This window comes from Python bivittatus, unplaced genomic scaffold (assembly GCF_059951505.1).
Source record: "Python bivittatus isolate LINGU-HERP-01145 unplaced genomic scaffold, Pbiv_v1 ctg000790_np1212, whole genome shotgun sequence".
NCBI classification, from domain to species: domain Eukaryota; kingdom Metazoa; phylum Chordata; class Lepidosauria; order Squamata; family Pythonidae; genus Python; species Python bivittatus.
Genome location: NW_028277110.1, coordinates 4,932,695 through 4,954,218, shown reverse-complemented (window position 1 = coordinate 4,954,218; position 21,524 = coordinate 4,932,695). Strand labels below are relative to the sequence as shown.

Sequence of the window (21,524 nt, the reverse complement as noted above, 5' to 3'; positions counted from 1 at the left end):
GCCATGCTCCAAAATCAGGCCGGGACAGAGCTGATTTGGGGAGGGGGGGTTCAGATTATAAGGGGCGAAAAGACTGTCTTAAATACCTGAAAGATTTTTTGCTCTGTAATCCCCCCCCCCCATGCAAAATACAGCCTATGTTCTTGATCCAAACCACACAGTGTGGCAGGGAGGTGTCTTGGGGGAGGCACAAAAGTAATGCTCCTGGGTTGCATTTCTGCCCAGGTAATATTAGTACCATCCCTGCAGCAAATTTAAAAATATATATATATTCAGACATATAAAGCTGAAGATAGGAATGTTGGAGAAAACATGGCGATAGGACCTCAGGGGTTTCCACCGCTTCTTCCGCAGGCAGCCTCTCCCCCCTCCCGCCACTCCAAGGGGGCAAAGAGTGGCAAATGAATGCAAAGTATTTATTGTTGGGAAACAAGAATGAAATAGCCTGGAAACAGAATCTAAGTTTTGACAGGGTTAAGCTGGACGCTTGGTGGCCTGTTGGAGGCATGTTATCATGGAATGTGCCCAAGAGCTCCCCCAGCCAAGGAGAAGATCCCTCCTCCTATGCTCGGCCTGAAAAGCCTTCCATCGCCCACCAAGGTGGGGGAAGAACATGGGGGAGTATGAAGCCCCACTGCGTTCACTGCCACGGCCTTCAGTCTACAGGGTTTAGGGCAAGTCTGTTCAGAAAAGATCAGAGGCCCCACCAGAAGCAGGAAGAGTGGCGATCTGCAACCGGCATGGCTTTCCCTAGCAAGGGGTCAGTAACTGGCACCCACAATACTCCTAGCAGCATCGGTACTACCACTATTTTTTACGTTTAGTTTTTAGGTTGCTTTTTTTTTTTTTTTAAACAGCCAAAATCTTATGAGTCTCAACTCATATGAAATTTTAGCTGTAAGCCTCAGAAGGGGCACTTTCCATCTGAGACGTAGGTCTTCACACCTGAGGCTGTGTTAGATCCAGAGGGGAAAAATCTCCTAAATTCAACTAATTTCCCTAATTTCAGCGTGTGTGGTGTGTGTGTGTGTAGTATCTTAGCACCTGGTGCCTGAAAAGGTTGCAAACCCGAGCTACAGCATCGCTGATTTCTGATCAGTTTGTGACCATATTGAACTGGAAAACAGAAGAATACAGAAGTACTAACCCTTGGTCTCCCAAAGAGAATTAAAATGATTTCCAGGGGATGTAGACAAATAAATTAGCTGTTTTTCCTTCTCTCTGAAGCCGTTATAAGTTACTAAGTTGAATGTGGGTATATTGGAAAGGAAGCAATAGCTGTGGAGGAGAATCTTGAGAAGCTTCATTCGAAAATTCAAAATCCAGCACAGGAGAGAGGGAATTCCCTTGACTTCAAATGTTTGTAGGAAACTAACTCAGAGTGATGGGGAATTCCCCTGCCAAGGGAAAAAAATAAAATGAAATGCATTTCATATAAACAATAATGCTGCCTGCCTAATTTACGATCTATGCAAGAAGCATCTGGTGATCCTACGATAACACGCTGAAATTGTCTTTGTGTGATTTTACAGGAAGAGATCTTCCTGTAACATGAAGTAATTCAGTCCAAACCTGTCTTTTACTCCCATTTTGATGATTTTCCAAATTTTTTCTTGCACGTGTGTAACTTCCCGAACAGAAGCCAAGAGACTTTGACTTCTCCAGCTTGCAAATTTGGCCTCCAAACAGCTAGACTACAATTCCCATTAGCGCCGAACAGTTCAAGAACTCCAAAAGTGAAACAATCTATTCTAAAACATTACAGCACAAAACACACCGTGATGCAACCCTGAAGGTAAAACACAAATACTTTACTGCAACATCCGCTGAACTTAACTTTAAAACAAAAAGAAAATCTATCTTGGAGCAGTCACACTGAGCGTGCTTTTATTATCTTTACTTTAAATGTATATCGCTCATTTTTATATCAATGCTATGCTTTGGGCGGATGTGCTTAGCATGAGACCAGCAATTACAAGCTTCACTTCCCCCCGGTAGCTCCAATAGTATGCTGATTTCAGTCATTTTACAAGGTACGCACATATCAGAGCATTTTCTTTCAAATCGAGGTTGGGTATGGTTTCGCTGTTGTTGCATCCCAGGAATGGAGGATGCCCGTTGCAGGGGGCATAACCCCATTAATACTAAGAGAGTATCAAGGCCGAGACAACAGAATCCGCTTTCACCTGTGACCAGATTAGCCTGAACTGGCTTTGTCAAAACAAGCAAACGATCCTGATGTTTCCACAAGAAGTTGTGTCACAAATGCAAGCACTCGGTGGCTGATTCTACTTCCCACACATCAGCCCACCAACACATTCCACGTCCGGCCCATCGGACTAAAACGACAAGAAACCAGAGCAATTTAAATGTCAAGGCCCAACGTGGTTGGCGGGCTAGAGGCTGGTTTCAACTGGACCATTTCCTACAATATAAACAACAGAGGTTCTCTGTTATCTATTCCAAGGTCAGGTTCTCCGTCCACGTTGCAGTGGGGTTCAGCTCACAAGTTAGAAGGAGCAGAAAGCACACTGGGATCATCTTCACACAGCTCCAGTGGAAATTATATTCCCCAAATGGTCAATTCCAAAATCACTGCCCAAATTTATTCAGCATAGTTCTGGGCACTGTGAAAATCCAAGAGGGAAACTCCATTGTGGAGACAGTCAGACCCAACCTGGCCTCTTCTAGATGGCCAGAACAACCTAAGTCCACCAGCCCACGCCAAGGCCACCTTGCAGGGTGGTGGGAACTGTGACCCAAGGAACTCAGCAGGACCAGACTGGAGACTGCCACCCAGGGTCAGGGATTACTGTTCCTCCACAGCCCCCTCCTCACCAATCACACTGGATCACCCCTTTGAACTGAGGCCGTAGCCCACACAACATGGGGCCACGCACATTTATCCCAGCAGAGCCTTTTCTGAAGTCACGCAGTGGTGGGGATCGGGATGAACTCCAGAGTCTTAAACCCACCGCACTGGATAGGTTTAGGCACCAGCCTGGCCGGACGGACCAAGGCGCTGGTACTCTAAGCTGCCGTGCAGACTTAGTCCTCCAGTCCCCTCGCCCTGCCTGGCACCGCCTTGGGGCGCCTGGACCGGGAGAGGCCTGGGAAGTCCTTTTAGGACCAGGAGATGCTCCGGTTTAGTCTGGCCTGCCGTCCGATTCGCGGGGCGCCTTTCCACCCAGACGGGCCCTGGACAAGATCCGCGGGACGCCAAACCGGCAGGAAACCAGCGACGCCGTGCCTTGGCGCTGCCCGTCTGAAGGAGCCAGGAAGGGGCTGCCCACTCCGAGGATGCGGACGCCCGGCGAATCGAACCGGGGCCGTCTCCTCCGCCTCCTCCTCCTCCGGGGAGAAGGGCGCGAGGCGCGCCGCGCTGCCCCGGGCCGCGGACGGGCGTGCTAGGCGCTGAGCCCGGGCCTGGGGTCTCTCCAAGGGGTGCGATTTCCAGGGGGGCTTCGCGGGGCTCCCGAGGACCCCGCTGGTCCCCCGGGCCCCGACCCACCGGGAAAGAGCAGCCGGGGACGGGAAGGTCGAGCCCGACGGGGCGGCGGAAGGAGCCCCTGCGCGCCCCCCAGCCCTCACCTGTCCGGAACTCCAGCGTGGGGTCCTGCTCGCCGCCGCCGACCTCCTCCTGCAGCAGGACGTACAGCATCCCGAAGGAGTTGTGGATGCCGAAGATGGAGCCGTGGCACCAGGTGGCGGCCAGCACCACCACCCAGCCGAAGCCGCCGTCGGGCGGCGTGAAGCCGGGCGCAGCCGCGGGGCCCGGCCGGCTCCCGCGGGCCCCCGCCGCCCGCCCGCCGCCGCCGCCCTCCTCCTCCCCCGACTCCTCCGCCTCCAGGGCGCCCTTCTCCTCCGACAGCGCCTGCTCCTGCCCCCGCAGCGCCATCGCGCGCGCCCCCGCCCGTCCGACGCCGCGCCGCGCCGAGCCGGGGCGGCTGAGCTGCGCCGGCGGCCGGGCCGGGCCGAGCGGAGCCGAGCCGGGTCTGGGCCGCTGCTGGGCTGCTGCTGGCGCGGGCTGCTGCTGCTGCTGCTGGCGCTGCTGGCGCTGCTGCTGCTGCCGGCTGCGCTGCGCTGCGCGGAGCTGCGGCGGCCGAGCCGGTCCCCACGCCTCCTGGCCGCCCGGCTCGCGCTCCGCCCCCGGCCTCCCTCCGCGGCGCGCCGGAGCCTCCTCCGCTCCGCCCTGCCCGCCTCCGGAGCTCGGCCTCGCCGCCGGCAGGCCGCCGCGGCCCTCTGGCGCCCGGCGCGGCCCCCGGTCCGGCGGGCAGGAGCCTCCCCTTCCCGGCGGCGCCGGGCTCGGCTCCCAGGCTCGGAGGCGGCGAATCGGAAGGGGAAGGGGCGAGCGAGGGCGCCAGGAGGAGCGGGATGACGGCCCGCCCGCGCGCGAGAGGCCAGGCGCGCGGGCCGCAGCGCATCCGCTGGGGAAGGGGCGCGACGGGCGGCGGGGCTCGGGAGCGACCTTTCCGCGCCGGCGGGTCGGGCGGGGGGCGGTGGTGGTGGGTGGCGGTGCAACGTGGGAAAGGGCGACGCGTGTCCCCGCCGCTGCGACGGGGGTCGGGGGGTGGCGAGAGGCGGACAGGTCCCCGCAGGTGGGCGGCGGGAGGAGGGCAAGGCGCGGCGCGTGGCCTCCGCCCCCCCCCGGCCTGGGCAGCGGAGCTTCCGCGGGTTGGCGCGGCTTTGCAAGAGTCGCTGGGCTTGGGGTCCTTACAGGCGGGCAGTGGAAAGGGAGGGGTCTCCCCCACGCGCAGACCCGCTCGCGCGGTGAGTGCAAGCCTGGAAAAGCCGCCCCCTTCCCTGCCAGCGCCCTGCCGATGCCACTGGGTCGCCAAGCATCCGCCCGCCCCGCGAGTGAAGGACTAGGCTTCCAGTAGCACGAACCGGCTTAAATACGCCGCCTCCTCCTCTTTTGCCTCTTCACTGAGGAAACTGACTTCAGTGTTAGCAACTTCATTGCGTGGCGGGCGAGAAGGGCTCGCGGGGCGGGCGGGCGGCCGTTTTGCTGCGGCGCCCCGGCCAGGGGCTGCCGCGGGCTCCGGGTCGGCGGGCGCGAGCGAGCGAGCGAGCGGGGCAGGGGCGCCGGCCGCGCGGGAGGGCGGGTCGCGGCTCCGTCCGTCCGGCCAGGCGCGAGGGCTGCGGAGCGCCAGGCTGGCTCCGGGCAGCGCGTCTGCTGCGCACCACTTCCGAGGCAGCGGCGGGCCGGCGCTTGGGTCTCCGCCAGGCCTCGACCCTGCAAACCGGAGGAACCGCTTTCGCCCAGAGCGCGGCTCTGATTCTCTTTCCCCGGGTAGTTTTCGAGAGCTGGTTTTGCTCACACCCCTCGCCTTTTCCGCAGGTTGTGCCAAGGAGGAAAAAGGTTCCTTCTCCCACTTCTCCTCCCGTCAGTAAAGAGACTGGTGGCCTTTCCAGGGGGGGAGCGGGGCTGCCTTCATTTCGTTCGAGCTCTGGAGAGAAACGGGAAATAAGGACAATCGCTGTTGTTTCGACGCTTATTGCTCTTGCTGGAGAAAGGGAGCATTTTTAACCTGATCTTCAGAAGCCGCGGAATACATCCGAGGACCTGATCCATTTTCCCAGCCCGCTGTCACTCCAGCTGGCCCATCTGTGTGTCTCCAGATGTTATTGGACTACCGTCCCCAGCAGCCCCAAGAAGCATAGTACAACAGTGGGGAATGCTGGGAGTTGCAGTTCATCAGCATCTGGGAAAACATGGCTCCCTAGCCTTGATTTCAAAGATCTGGTTCTCTCTCTCTCTGATGGGAATAAATGACATTTTTATAGCAAGGGAGAGCAAGGTTCTCCAGCCAGCATGGCTATGAAAATGGAGTTGGAGTCTAAACATCTGGAGCGGGCCACCGGGTGGGGAAGATCTGGGGAAGCCAAACATCATATTTTGGCCACAGGTTTGGAGAGGTGCAAACCCTGAAGCAGCTGGGACTGTCCCAGGGCATGGAGGTGAGCCTTTAGGGTAGGGGTGGAGCCTAGCAATACCTTCTGGGGTCAGAAGATGCCCAGATAATGAAGCTGATGGGAGCTGGGGAACCAGGCTCAATGCAAGGTAAGCAGAGACCAAGCTGTCTTCAAAGTCTCCCTTTGGGGCATAAGAAAATTAGGTGGTATCTGCAAAGATGCTGAGATGGTGTTCACACTTGATTTCAGCCATGGTTGAATAAACGCCTGTTGACTGGGTTCACGATGCGCACAACACCGTGATGGGCTTCTTCTGGCTTGGCTTTGTGGATCGTGGGACCTCTGCTTTCAAGGAACGGGATTACGACCTTGCAGGGTTGCAGTTCAGGGGCAGCCCAGGACATCACTGTCAAGAGAGCGGGAGGACAGATGATCAACATCCCCCTTACTCTTTAAAACAAGAATATTTGAATCCGGACATGACCAGCTCAATATATCCATAGCTTTCATTTGGTAAAAGTTGGCTTTAGAAATGTAAGGAAATCAATATGTTGCCTGTTCCCAAATGAAATACCTGGCTTTTGGAGGTCGGTAGTTAGGGGCTGGGTCTATCCCTTTGGATGGTTGGGGGGGGGGAATGTAAAGCCATCTTGCTCCCACTCATTAACCCCACCCCACCCCTTCAGGCACCCTTGCTGATCTCTATAAATACCCACAAAAGGGTCACATCATCCTGGGCACAGAGAGAACTGCTGTCTGTGTTCCTGCCCTTTGAAGATGCCAGTCACAGATGCAGGCGAAATGTTAGGAAACAAAACTTCCAGAACAGGGCCACACAGCCCGGAAGACCCACACCAGCCATCATCTTGCTCTTCTTCATGCAGAGTTGCTCCCAAGCAATTGTGGCATTTTACAAAATCACCGATGAAGGTGTGGGGAGTGGGAGGGACAGTGAAAAGACAGCAGACGGAGTTCTTGAATAGCCTAAGCCAGTGTTTCTCAACCTTGGCAACTTTGAGATGTCTGGACTTCAACTCCCAGAATTCCCCAGCCAGCATGGCCAGCTGGGGAATTCTGGGAGTTGAAGTCCACACAGCTTAAAGCTGCCAAGGTTGAGAAACACTGGCTTAGTGCAATGTGGAAACCATTTGCTTTCTCAGTGCATCTTTGGACTCTGAATAGGGGCCTTTAGAAACAGGAGGGAAGACCAGGCAGGCCTCTGGTTTGGTGTGGGGACATCAATCAGGGAAGGGCAAAAAAGTCAGAATGGTGGTTCTAACTCACTAACTGAAGTGGATAAACAAGGATCAGGGATTGAGTTATGGTTATGGCTGCTCTCTCGGGTGTTTTTTTTTTTTTAATCCTCCCTTGCAGAGGCTGGTCAGCTTCAGGAAGGTTTTTCGTGTGGTTCTTTTAATCTTCACATACCCCTCCAGTGTTTGAAATCTAACTCCCACACTCTTCCTTGGCCCATTTGGACTTAAACCCGTGTTTCTCAATCTCAGCGACTTCAAACCCCTTTTGGGCTTTTTGCACGAAACAGAAAAAACCGAAACCCTGATATATGGATTTGATGATTAGAAATAATAGCAGACAATAGAGAAAATGAAAGTTAAGAGTAAGAACCTAAAGCAAATTTATACTTATATCTATTGTAAAAGAAAGTCGGAAGTCATATTCCTTTTGTATTTCTTTTTCTTCCTGCACTTTTGACCTTGGTTTCTTTTTCATTCTTTACCTTTTGCTCTCCTCTACTTTCTATCTTCATTATTCGTTCTTGTTTGTTTTTACCTCTTTATCTTAAAAAATCTAATAAAGTTATTTAAAAGACCTGTGGAGTTCAACTCCCAGAATTCTGGGAGTGGAGGTCCACAGCTCCTAAGTCACTGACATTGTTTCTCAACCTTGGCAACTTTGAGATGTCTGGACTTCAACCCATCCAAACATTCCCAAGAAAGACACGTCACGCCCAAATCTGCTTTTTTGTTCCCCCAGCTCAGAATTAAGCAGGGCTAGTCTTGGTGCGTCCTTCGAGAGGAGACTAGCCGGAAATGCCATGGCACTAGGCTAGACTGGGAATCAAAAGAAGATTCTTCATCCAGGAAGAAGAGCCTTTGTGCTACAGCCAAGACAACAGCGTAGAAGTTTCCATGAGCGGAGCTTGACTCGAAGCAGTTCCGGGGCTGAGCAGATATTGGCTGGGCTAGAATGTATTGGGTTGACGCCAAGAGGAGTCTGCCGGAAGAGCTACTCCAAGACCTCTCTCCAAGGCTGAATTCAGCCTTTTCCACTGGGTGTGTTTGGACCACGACCCCCAGAGCTCCTGAGTCAGGGGTGCCCGTTACAGGTCAAGAACGTCACGTGGTGGGACACGGAGACAGAACAAACAGAAAACTTGATGATAAAATGGGTGCAAAATTTCAAAGAAACGGTTACAACACAACAATGGGAAGAATTGTGGACTAAATCTATAAGATGGATGCCCAGTTAAAACTTAAAGCAGCATTTCTCAACCTCAGCCGCTTGAAGATGGGTGGACTTCAACTCCCAGGATTCCCCAGCCAGCCTTGCTGGCTGGGGAATCCTGGGAGTTGAAGTCCACCCATCTTCAAGCGGCCGAGGTTGAGAAACGCTGACTTAAAGGAAAATGGTTACAAAATGTTTTACAGATGGTACACAACTCCATTAATAATATCCAAGAGAGACAAATCATACAGCAACAACTGTTGGAAATGTCCCAAAACAGAAGGAGCGTTTTATCATATGTGGTGGACATGTAAAAAACTTCAAAAGACACACACAGCACAGTGCAGAAAATATTGCAATTTAAATTTGAAATGAAGCCGCCATTTTTCCTACTAGGTCTAATTTCAGAAAGCATGAATAAGAAACATCAGATATATGCTTACAGCAGCGAGAAGAAATTTGGTTCCAGACTGGAAGAAAGACACTACACCAACAAAAACATCACGACGGTGGCCGCGATGGGGCAACAAAGTCCCACGATGCGCAGAAAAACAGGCGGAACTCCAATCACACCGCCGCAGCCCCCATATTGACTTTTTTGACCATAGCCTGCGGACCCCCCTGCCGAGCATCATAGCCGAAACTTGAAATCTGGCAATTCCAACCCAAACACGCTGAGAAGGCTGACCTTCTTACACGTGATAGGCAAGCAGAGCGACGGTAGGAAAGGCCTGTGTGTCAACCTGTCGGTGCAAGTTGGTCTTGGTTGATTGTGTCAACTCTTAGTGACCACAGAGAGCAATTTTCTCCAGAAGTTAGTTTCGGAAGGAGGCTATTTGGGGGAAATAGATGGGAGGGGGGCAATGCTGACATGGATACCTAGTCTTTCCGTTCACACTGGTCCCCCCCCCACCCCCACCCCCCCAGAGGTCTGGTCCCATACATGCAAGTTAAAGCTCAAAAAATTAAAATCTCAAGTTGGGCTCATGTCCTAGTGACTAGGTGAACAGGCCCATGTCGTGCTTTTGGCAGCACCCAGAAGGGGTCAGTTATTGCTTTTCTTCAAATTCCCAGTCTAGGCTACAACTTTGCCCTCTCTTGATGGTCTCTGGCCCAAGTCTGATCGCGCTCTTAGCTTTTTTCAGGATCACCCGAAGTCACTAAGGGTGGCCCCTGAGGGTTGGGCTCTTCCAAGGCTAGAGCTAATCTGTAGGCATTCGGCCAACATCGCATGCAGTTGTGGCATCTGGATCACAGCAGGATCTGTGTCAGACCAGTTGTGGTGGTACAAACACAAAGGAAAATAAGCAGCTGAGTTCAGACATATTAGCATCTTGACAGGAAGCCCTTTGCAAACACAACTTGTTCTCCACTGCTGGTACTTCAGACCATTTTTAGCCCCCATGGATTTTTTTTTTAATTAATGCTTTGCACTTCAGAAGGTAGGTAGGTGTGTGACTGCAAGGACAGTCCAGAAAATGGTTGGCAAGAGATCAGTGTCATGCATTTACCATACGCACAAAGGAAGTAAGAATAGGAAGAACTACTACAGCAAGGTTTTTCAACCTTGGCAACTTTAAGGTATGTGGACTTCAACTCCCAGAATCCCCCAGCCAGCATTTTTTGGCATCCCCACCAAGACTGCGATGCCCACATTTGTGGGCATCCAGGGAGGAGGAAGTCAAGATGGAGGCCTTCTTTTGAATGGGTAGTTCATGCAACACACCTAAAAAAGGAAAAGGGCTTTGATCACATAGTCACAGCCACCATCTTGACTTTTTTGACCCCCCCTTCCATGGATGCCTCTGCTCTTCCACATAAGGGGATTCAATCTCCAGTTACTCGTGAGCTGACAGCTGTGCTGTTTTCCCACAAATGATGTTAATGCAAACCAGGCACAGCACGATGGGAGCACTTGTGCAATGTGTACACTTATGGTAGCCTGCAATCTTGTGCTGCTTTAAGTTCTCAAACAAAAGAGAAAAAGAAAACAATAGCCAACTGCAGTAATTACTGATAATGCAAACAAGCAAAACAAGATAAGCTGGAAAAGAGCTAAAGCAGTGTTTCTCAACCTTGGGAACTTTAAGATCTGTGGACTTCAACTCCCAGAATTCCCCAGCCAGCAAGGCTGGCTGGGGAATTCTGGGAGTTGAAGTCCACAGATCTTAAAGTTCCCAAGGTTGAGAAACACTGAGCTAAAGCATGGAGGAAAAACAAGAAAATGGAGAAAACAGCCAGCCACAGCAACATTGCTGTTGTTGGTTTAACCAGAATCTCTGCCTATGAACAGGACTTCAGTGATGTTCAGATCACATCGTATGTCATGGCACAGTGGAACTGCTTCAAGCTCCAGAGATGTTCTCTCTCCAACAAGCTCACGTTGCGCATTACACTAAAGTCACGAAGTTGCCAGCTGTGTTTCAGCCAAGCAGGTTTTGCGAATTAACCATCCTTCCTACAGCTGGCCTGAATCCTAAGCCCACCTGAGCTAAGGTTTTAATCTTAGTGGTTTTGACTGATTGATGACAATTACTTGCCATCAAGTCATTGTCAACTCTTAGTGACCACACAGATAGATTTTCTCCATGATGATCTCTCCCTGCCTTGGTCCTTCAGCTCTCCCAATGTTGCACTACAACTCCCCTAATCTGCAGCTGACATGTTGGGTCGCGGATCTGGGAGTTTTTCTCCAAGACGTTTTACCACCTGTGGCCAGTCGCACAACATTCATGCTTCTTTTTGCATGTGATCGCCTCCCTGATCCTGCAGAGGTCTTCAGGGGTTCCTGTAGGAGGAAAGAGATTTAGCTGAGGCCAACGTCAACGCTATGCGATTGTTCTGCACAGGAAGATGGGTGTTTCCAGGTTTTGTTTTCCGACTGCGTCTCAACCACACCATCTTATGGCAGAAGGAAGGACTGCGTGCACATTTCCAGCCTCAACATGCTCTGGTTCATACATTGCCTAAGCCATAGTTTGTTTTAATACGGTTTATTGAAGAAGCCACCGTGGTGGATTTGCACATCATGCTAAAATATAACCCTCAATTTACAAGCCACGGCAGCACGTGTAATAGGGTAAGCCCAAAGCAAACAGAATATCTTTTGGCTTGGCACCATGTGCTCAAAATCGGGAGTCCGGTAGCAGCTTTTCCAATTAACAGATTCTAAAATGTGTTAGTCGGAAAAGGCGGTACCAAACTCCCTCTGATTTTTGGCTACCATAGACTAACCTGGCTTTCCTACAATGACCAGAATTTCTCAGTTTGTCAAACGCTTTCTGTAGTCTTCCTTCCCTGCCCCATTTAAAATATGTGGTCCATTTTTTTCTGATTTTAAAAAGCTCTAGGAAGAGAGAAAGCTTTGCTGTGGAATATGACAGATTCCCATTTTATTGTACTTTTTAAGGTGTAAGAAAAAAAATCACCTGGGAGAAGCAGCTGGGAGGTATCACAAGAGGTGTTTGCAGGCATTTTATAGCTCTGGCATGTTTAGAGGCACGTGTCCTGGGCATAGGTAGGGGCACAGCCCCCCCCCCCAGCATCCTAGACAACCTTTGCTGTTATTTTGGATGGGGGCAGCAGAACCACCAAAGCAGGTTTCAGCATCGGAGGGCCAAAAGCCTCTGAAACAAAATTAATCTTGAATCGCTGGTCAAGTGAGATTGCTGGGCAGCCCTTAAAATTGATTTCAGCAGGATTTTCAAGTATGTGGAGAGCACGAATCATACAAAGTCACAAAGATTCACAAGGTTAAATAATTTTTAAAAAGCATCCACAGCTAAAACCTTAAAGACAACACCAGGGCAGAAGAGGTCTGCCATGGCCTTCTTCTCCTGGGATGAGGGGTGTCAAGAGGAGGGAGTCAAAAGAGTCAAAATGGCTTTTGTGACTGTCTGAGCAAAGCCTGGCCCCTTTTGAAGGGCATTGCCCCTGCGGAGGCCTCTGCTTGGCACGTTGACTAGGAGCTGCTCTTCTTGCAAGCTGAAAGTTGGCCTGGTGCTGCCATCTGCAGGAATGTCATGCATGGGAGCCTCTGCTAATTTTATCCTGCGACTAAGCTGGGCTAAGAAAGACTGGCTCAAAGTCATCTGTGGTCAACTGGAGGCTGAACTTGTCTCTCTGGGGCTCTAATACAGCCCCTTCCACCCAACCCAGCATGAGAGGTGGTAGCCCATAACATCTGTCCGTTCGAATGGCACAAACAAGTCCTCACGTTCTTGAATATCCCTTTCGTTAGTTGAATGGGGGGCATGGTTCTTCATGGATCTTCTGCCAAGCGGGGGTCAACTGCTCTGCCCGTGGAACGCAGAGCAGGGCTACAATTGGTCCTCTTGATACGATTTTCCTTCAAAACATTTTTCCCCACTGTTTGCTGGGGGAGGGAAGGGGTGTCGCATCTTCTGTGTGCTTCTGAGCACAATGTGTTGAGAGTCGTGGTGCTATTAATTTCACTCGTGGATGTTGCAAGGGGAAGATGCAGACTGTTTATAAAGGCAGAGAAAATCCACTTTGGCAGTTTCTCATCAGGGCTGTGAAATTGACTAAAGCTGACCAAGGTGATTGTGAAACTGACCAGATTGGGTACCTCTATAACAGTGTTTTTCAACCTTGGCGACTTGAAGACCTGTGGACTTCAACTCCCAGAATTCCCCAGCCAGCAGAGCTGGCTGGGGAATTCTGGGAGTTGGAGTCCACCCATCTTCAAGTTGCCAAGGTTGAGAAACACTGCTCTATAAGGTCTGCTTATAAAATTTGTAGAGCCCGGCTTTCACCGACTGATGATTGATTCAATTCACATAGCCGCCCATCTCACATATCTGATTATTTTTCCCTTATACTGACCACAACACCATCATTAAAAGGTGCTGAGGAGCAACATCTAAGCTGGGCCCAGCTACATGCTACTTCTGGGCATTGGGGCACAGGTCATCCCCCACAGCGCAACCTGAATATTTTTACAAAAACATGAAATGGCCCAAACCTTGTGAGATCACCAAATCTCATGAAGTTTCGATATTCTAACCTGAAACATTGTGAGATCTGGGGCAACAGCAACAAGGTTTTGTAAGCGTTCAAGTAAGAATGTGTCAGCCCTCCGAGGTAGACCGGATCAGGAAACACCCTCCATAGGAAACCAGATAGGCTATATTGAGATAGGGTATAATAAGAGAATCTTGCAAGCCTGACTGTGCTTCTGCTCCCCTCCCTCTTACATCCCAGTGAGTCAGCGAGGAATCATCCTCTTCTTAATACTATCTCCCTTCCCAGAACTTAAGGAATTTATTTATTTATTTATTTATTATTTTATTTTATTTTATTTTATTTTATTTTATTTTATTTATTTATTTATTTAGAAAATGTCTATGGCCGCCCAACTGACACACAGTGACTCCAGGTGGCTTATAAGGTATAATCCCCTATACAAAAACACCCACCCCCTTGCAGCGGCCAGCAACATTCAACCCAACCACTTGATTGCTTCCTTTTCAGCTTGGGGTCCCCAGGCCCGCTGGCAAAACCATGTCTTCAGGGTCTTCTGGAACAACATCAAGGTGGGGGCCAATCTTAATTCTTAATTCATTCTTAATTCATTCTTAATTCATTCTTCCATCCTCTTTGTAACAGTCCTCTGGATGTTTGCTTCAAGACCGTCTCCCTGCCTCTCTACAGAAAAGTTACATTTCTTGCAAGCTTTAGCAACCTTGTGAGATTCTGGTGTGGGTGTGTGAGCACATGGCCACAGCAGGGATCATCTGCTATATGCACATGGACTGCCAAAGCTTGGGAAACATTGTACTAGGGAGTGAGCAAAGCACCAGGAGGCCAATGGGGGTGAAGTGGGGAAGGGCCAGGGTCTTGCCCGTGTCCCATTTTCTTGCAGAACCCCTTTGCACGATCTGTCTTCCTTCCCCAAAGCAATGGGAGGACGGATTGGTGAACACATAGGACGTCTCCTGCTCTGGAAAGCTGCTTTGATATGGGAAGCCATGTGACTAATGAACTTGTTTGCTGAATGCCAGAGGAAATGAGAATTCAGCCCCCCTCCTCCTACAGGTCCTGTGATGCACAGAAATGCCTGAAGGCTAGAAAGAGGGTTAATTCCTGGCACCCCCCAGCCTGCTGAGTGAGTTGAGATGCTGCATGTGGGCCTTCAGTTAAGCCCAGTGGCCATCTCGGCTGGCCTGAAGGAATTTAGGGCAGGAAAGTTTAGCAGCCCCAGCACAGGAACCCAACGGAAGATACAAGGATGTCACACATGACACAATGTCAAATTATACCATTGTTGCATGATGAGATCATGACACACCTGATGTCACTTCCCTCCCTGTCTCCCACAATGGATGCCTATAAGCAACAGTTGGAACGGGCAGGTTGTGTATCTGATGAATCACCGCCTGCCAGTTGCTATATTTCCCAGTCGGTAACAAAGTTGTCTCCTTCAGGGTGCTGAGGCTGAAGAGATATGGGGCATTTCTCCTCCTTCTCCTTCTCCTTCTCTTCTTCCTCCTGTTTTGTCTTATTGTACTATAGTATATGCTAGTCTTTCACCAAATCAAGTTCTCCTTCCCCACTCTCCTCCTCCTCGTCTTCATTCTCCTTCTCCTTCTCCTTCTCCTTCTCCTTCTCCTTCTCCTTCTCCTTCTCCTTCTCCTTCTCCTTCTCCTTCTCCTTCTCCTTCTCCTTCTCCTTCTCCTTCTCCTTCTCCTTCTCCAAATGGCATCAGGGGAAGTTGGATTTGGGTGCTGAGGCAAGATACAAGAGATTGACAGTGTTGAAGGTGCTTGGAGTTCTCAGAAATCGTGGGAATGAATAAGAGGGCTGACAGTGGCGCAGTGGTAGTAATGCAGCTGGCTGGAGTTGTTTGGCCAGCCCTGGGACAATGGCCTGTCGCGGGAGAGGAACCATGTCCTTGGCTGCATGTTTTGGCCTGAGTGTCAGCTTCTTATGTTGGCTTAGCCTTATTTCTGGCTCTATAGTTCTAGTATAAAATAGCTTTCGACAGATGTAATGGACGCCCACCGCCAATCTTCCCAACAGGCTGCTGTCTAGAGATACTTGAGTCCGGTTCCTGTCCCCCAGCCAGCAGGGCACTTAGGGAAGGCTGGATGACACTTCTGGCTGGCTGTCATCATCATTAAACTTTGCAGAACTGAACTCAGAGTCCGAATGTGAGGAATGGTGTAGGGCCTTTGGGAGAATCGGGTTATTCCATCAGGCAGGGGAGCTGGTGCAGAAATGCCCACTGTGAGATTCTGTCTTTGGGAATGGAGACATGTGTTTCATCTCAGCAGAAATAGCAGGACCCCGTGTCGCTATTTTTAATGCGCTGGGAAAATCTGCATGTGGGCCGTGTGATGACAAGTGTGTGATTCCTTGAATTTGCAGAGTTAAATGAGCAAGTGCGCACACACACACACACACACACACACATGCCTTACAGTGCAATTCTCCAATACAGCACATTTCTCTTGTCCCAGCTATGGCCAGCATGTTTTTCTTGGGTGGGTGAACTCAATTCCTTACATATTTGACATTTTAATTGTAGTGGAAATGCAAAGCTTAAGAAGACGTTAAAGATGACAAATGGTCTTTGCAGACAACAACGTTGCTTGTGTCCAGGAGCTCCCAACTCAGAAAAAGATCTCTCCCATCCCCTCCAAATTCAGTGCCAGAAACATTTTTTAAAAGATCCACAGAAACCCTGCCTTGTCCCATCTTTTGGAGAACCTCCAAAAGACAGGAAGAGAAGACAGAAAGAAAAGATGTCAAGGCACCCTATCTCTTTAAGGAAGAGGAAGATGGAAGAAAGATGGCAGAAAGAGAGATGGAACAAATACTATATATTACTAAATACTACACCTCCATATAGAGGTGAGAAGGAAAATGGGGAGTGAAAGGAATTGGGAGGGAACTGGGGATGAGGGGAGAAAATGGGGGGGAGGAAAACTGGGGAGGAAGGGCAGAGGATGTCTGGCAGCCTCACAGCTCATCACAAGGATGTCAAGCGCGTCACTTTTCTTTCTTTCTTTCTTTCTTTCTTTCTTTCTTTCTTTCTTTCTTTCTTTCTTTCTTTCTTTCTTTCTTTTCCTTCTATCAATTTATATGCACACAGACATACATACTTACATAAAGAAATATTAATCAAATACAGGAGGAATTAACAAAGAAAATAGGCAGAAGTAAAAAGGAAAAGAAAAAAAATGTAATAGATGTATATGAAACCCAGTGCTCCATTCCTAATCAGCAAATTAAACCTTGGCCACATGTTGATCCGACTTTCCACAATATCGATAAAAACCCAGTTCCTAGACTGACCCCACAGATATCAGGCTTAATCTTACCCCAAAGGTGAAAAATTTAGAAGAGCTTTATCCCTGTTGTGTTTTAATGCTCTCCCTGGGACAGGGTTGGAAAGAAGTCCAGAACATCTCCTTTGCCAAGCGATGGTGCCCTGCTGATGCAGGTGCAATAGAAATGCAGCCCGTTTGGTTTAACTGCCCGTGTGACAGAGATGCTCATGTGCAGTCAATCTCCCCTCTCCTCTCTAAATTCCCAGGGCATTTGGACTTTTCCCAGACAATTCTGCATCCTTAAAGGTTGCCAAGTTTTGTTATAAAGTGCGTAAACTCTGCCCTGCTATGAGCTGCAACAGCTAATGGTTATGGAATGTCTCACTCCCCCCCCCCCATTTCTCTCTCTCTATGTTTATATTTATCACAATTATTTTTATTTTTCATAATGTACACATTAAGAGACCAAAGAAAAAGAAGATTACAGTGAAAGTATGAGAAATAAAAGAATTGTGAAAGGAAAAAAGTAGAGTTGTATGAAAGGTTTTTTGCATATCTTTTCCAAAAGAAGTTGGAAGTCGCTTTGTCAAATGTCTATAAACGTTTGCATTTTTTCTTCTGTTTTTTCTTCCTTTTTCTATTTTCTATTCTGCATTTCTTTATGTTTATGTTTACTGATTCCTATCTAAAAAGTGGGTTCATGTCCTTTCTCCAAGGTTTCAGATAGGAGGTAGCAACATCTTTTCATCAAAACCAAAGATCATTTTAGCTACAGACCACACATGAAAAATCCAGTGTTCTTCTTACTTCAATAAATTCCAGATTTGGGGTATATAACAACACATGTTTATCTTTCAAATTATTTCTCTTCCCAGTTCCATACTGAAAACCTTATGAATATCTTTTAAAAAGGTACATCTACAGAACAAGCCAAAAACATATGAGAAAACGTTCCCTCCCTAATATTACATTTCCAGTACACATAAGATGAAACCCAACCTGTGCTTTATGTTCTCCAGTCTCTAATAACTGCAGAAAAAAAAAAAAAAAGGAGTAGCCAATTCATTGTATCTTAAGAACATAGGTTACAAATTTAACATTATTTAAAATTCTAGCCCACTAATATATTGAAACACAATTTCCACCCTTGTTTTAAGTTTCTTGCAGGTTTCTAGCTTAATAGTATTTTTCAGTTCTACATGAAAACTAACCATAGATTTGGGAACCTCCAAAACTTCCTCAGATAATAATATTTGGGAGTTTTGGAAAACCCTAATGTGTCAGTCCCAAGTTGTAAGGTAAAAAGATGTTTTCATGAAGCAGCTACATTTTCCACCCTGGGGGCACAGTGTGGTCTGGCCATCTTGAATCTTAGAAGGCGGCTGCAATGCATCTCCGAGCGCAAAGCGCATAGCAGCTCAGTGCTCCTCTGTGGCTTTCTCATCACAAAGCCTGGCATTTTTGCTAGGAAGCGATAAACAAGCACATACGACTTCCTGGGTTCACTGTCATCCACTTAGAACAGAGCTCCCTTTCATATTCAACCCCCCCACCCCACAATACACAGCCTTCTTGTCCAGTGCCTCATTCAATGTACATGGCACAATACGACTTTGGCCAGCCAATAGCGCTCAAACCTTCTGCTAATGAGACATATCGTTAAGAGTCCTTCCCTTTGGGCAGACTCTCTGCAGTGGGATTTCTTTATCCCTGCCTTGGTGGAGCGAATAATAGTCCTGCTCCATCCATGCAGCCGCCCTTTTTGCGTGCACGGTGGGCACTTTGCAAAATGTAGTTCCTGCTTAGGACACACAAAATGGCCCATTACCTGCCAGGCGTAAACGATAGCCTAAGGTTGAGTTTGCGGGAGGCTCAGGAGAAGCAAGAGACCTGAGAAGTCTGTCTGTGCTGCATTTGCTTTCTTGGTGAATTGCCTTCCTTTGCACACACACAGGGTTGAACCACTCGCTTTCATTCAGGCCCACTTGACATAGGTCTTTACTAAATAAATCAGGAGCCTTTCCTAGCACAGAAATGGAATTGACAGTATGGCAGCTTTAAGGTCCTCGATGGAATGGAGAAGCTGCAATTCCTCGGGGGGGAAAAAACCCTTTTAGAAGCAGTTGGGGAAAACTCAAGTTTTGTGGGAAATTTTTCGATTGCAAAACATTCCAGTCTGGAGAAGGAAGGTTTGACTCCACTCTGAAACATTCCACTCGGGCCAATCTGCTCAGGCACTGGTGACAGTGTTCTGGATATAAATCTACCCGAAAAGGAAGGGGTTCATCATATTCCACAAAATACACTTCTTGAACTTTTCCTCTCAAAACACTGCAGGGCCACCCTCAGAAGGGCCGGATCAGCCTGGCGCACAGGAAAAGCGGATCGTTCTGGAATTCCACCTTCTGCCTCTGAAGCGAAACGGTTTTTCTTCCTTCTCCGGAAAATAACATCCTTGAGTCAGGTTGCACCAAGCATTTGCTGAGAGAGGTAGCTGCCAGCGGACAGCGCGCAACCCCGGTGTAGATCCACGCTGAGTTTCCAGCAGTGACAGGGACTTCTCTGAGGCTGTTTCTCGCTCTCTCAAGTAGCCTCAGGTTGTAGAGATCGGGCACAAAGCTTAACACGCTCTTCTTCTCTCTCTTTGGAAAGCAGATACTCCCCAAAAAGGATCCTGGAGTTCTGGGCTGGGCCTCTAGAAGGGGAGTCAGACTTTGAGGTTGTGTGCCCCAGATAGTCCATTTTCTGTCCATTTTCTGTCTCCCGCGTAATTCGGTTGGTCCACTTCTGATTAAGTAGGGCAAATGCCTTTCATGTTTTTCTATTTTTTCCCCTATGATTTTTATTGAAACTTTTTTAAAAAGAAGATAAAAACTAAAGAAACGAATATAAAGAAAAAAGAAAAAGAAAGAAAGCAAAGAGAAAGCAAAAAATGCAAGAAAAGGAAAAAAAAGTGGAAGAAAAATAGAAAGAAAAGGAAAAAGATACAAAGAAGTGGCTTCCGGTCTTCCTCACGGCAGTTATAAGCACGATTATATTATAACCTCTCTCTCTAACGTTACATCATAATAGTCTTCTTTCTATAATCCATCCTGTCTAATCATCAAAGCCATAAATCACAAGTTTATTCTTTTTCATTTTTACGCAAAAAGTCCAGAAGAGGTTTCCCATCGCCAATAAATGTTGATAGTGTCTTTTCTTTAATCAAAGAAGTTAATTTATCCATCTACGCAATGTCACTTTCACCAACCATTCCTCCATAGTGGGTAGGGTCAAACCTTTCCATCTCTGTGAATATTAATAACCTCGCCACAGTAATCATATATTGAAATAATCTTCCATGACTTTCTTCTGTTACCTTTCATTTTTTTTCCTAAAAAAAATTCTAATGCTCACTTTTATCATCCTGTTTATGTCTCCTAAATTCGTCTAAAAGAGACGCTTGTGTATCTCTACCCATCCAACAGGTTGTGATTCTCATTTAACAGCTACCAGACCTGGGGGACAAAAAGATGGAGAACCATTAGACCAGTGTTTCTAAACCTTGACTACTTTAAGATGTGAGGACTTCAACTCCCAGAATTCCCCAGGCAGCATGGCTGGCTAGGGAATTCTGGGAGTTGAAGTCCACACATCTTAAAGTGACCAAGGTTGAGAAACACTGCATTAGATCACCATCTAATCAGCATCACTAATGCATCAAAGAGATACAAGAGTCCACTTTTTTGCTGCTATCTATAACATCTGGATTTTTGTAGTTTGGACCCAGCATCTCTCCTCTAATTAAATGTCACTCTTACGGCCACATACATTATGCAAGGACTGAGCGGGCACCCAAGGTCCTCTGGATAAGTAAATCTGGTAATATTGTTTCCCCGCATAATTGCTTTTTAAACAATCTGAGTCTTTCCACTGGAATACTGAAGTAGTGCATGAATTGGAATATGGTACATTCTTATAAAATGAACAAGTAGAATTAAATTCTCATCCAGTTCTAACCTAACCTGAGTAGAGACCTCATGCTGAGGGAGGCTGAAATGTATCTTAAGAATAATGGAGTGTTGAGAAACATTGTAGTGTTTCTCAACCTTGGCCATTGGAAGATTGGTGGACTTCAACTCCCAGGATTCCCCAGCCAGCCATGCTGGCTGGGGAATTCTGGGAGTTGAAGTCCACCCATCTTAAAGTTGCTGAAGTTGAGAAACACTGGTCTACAGTGAACTGGAATGGAAGCCTGTCCAGTGGTTTAAAAGGCTCCTTTTATACTTTTTTCATTGAGTTATATAATGTGTGGCATAATTTCATGTAGGTTTCATCAGAAAAAGATGCCTCCTACTCCATAAATCTTTCTCCCAGGTAACTACGCATTCCCCAGCAGCTTTTAATATCTTTAATCCTGCTTTCTAACTCACATACAGGCGCAGAAAAGAGTTTATATCCAGGTTCCAAAATAAGGCCTCTTGCCCATTGATGTTAGCGTTAAACAAGATTGAAACCGTAACCCCATCTCCTAGCAATATAAAAACTTCAGATCCAGATCCAAAGCTGCAGCTGAGGGCTGAATAAGAAAAAGGAGTCGCTGCAGGAAAAAAAAAAAGTCTATGAAAAGAAATCAAATCGCAGCCTAGTTCTTATTAACAATTGCTAATAAATGCACTTTTGGATACAGGCGATTCCAAGGATTCTGAAAATCAGTGCAATGGGCCTCTCTGGTGACTCACAGGGGCAAGGAAGTGTCACTTCACGGTTCAAGATATCATCACATAAGTGATGTCATTATGCCTATGACATCACAGTGGTTTGTTCCGCATGCCTAAATGGCACATTAACGTAGCATTTTCTCCTCTT

The 21,524-nt window shown here is 48.2% G+C and overlaps 1 protein-coding gene across 2 annotated transcripts in view; it reads right to left on the bottom strand.

Annotated features, from left to right (window-relative positions):
- Window positions 1-4,855, bottom strand: part of SLC16A2 (solute carrier family 16 member 2) — a 91,163-nt gene extending 86,308 nt beyond the window's left edge. For both annotated transcript variants that reach the window (XR_015793594.1, XM_088129177.1), the window contains exon 1: window positions 3,592-4,855. Coding sequence is in view for 1 of the 2 variants with exons in the window: in XM_088129177.1 (XP_087985303.1) it covers window positions 3,592-3,898 (307 nt within the window). In the remaining variant the exon portion in view is untranslated. The remainder of the gene's footprint in view (window positions 1-3,591) is intronic.
- Window positions 4,856-21,524: the final 16,669 nt, after the last annotated feature.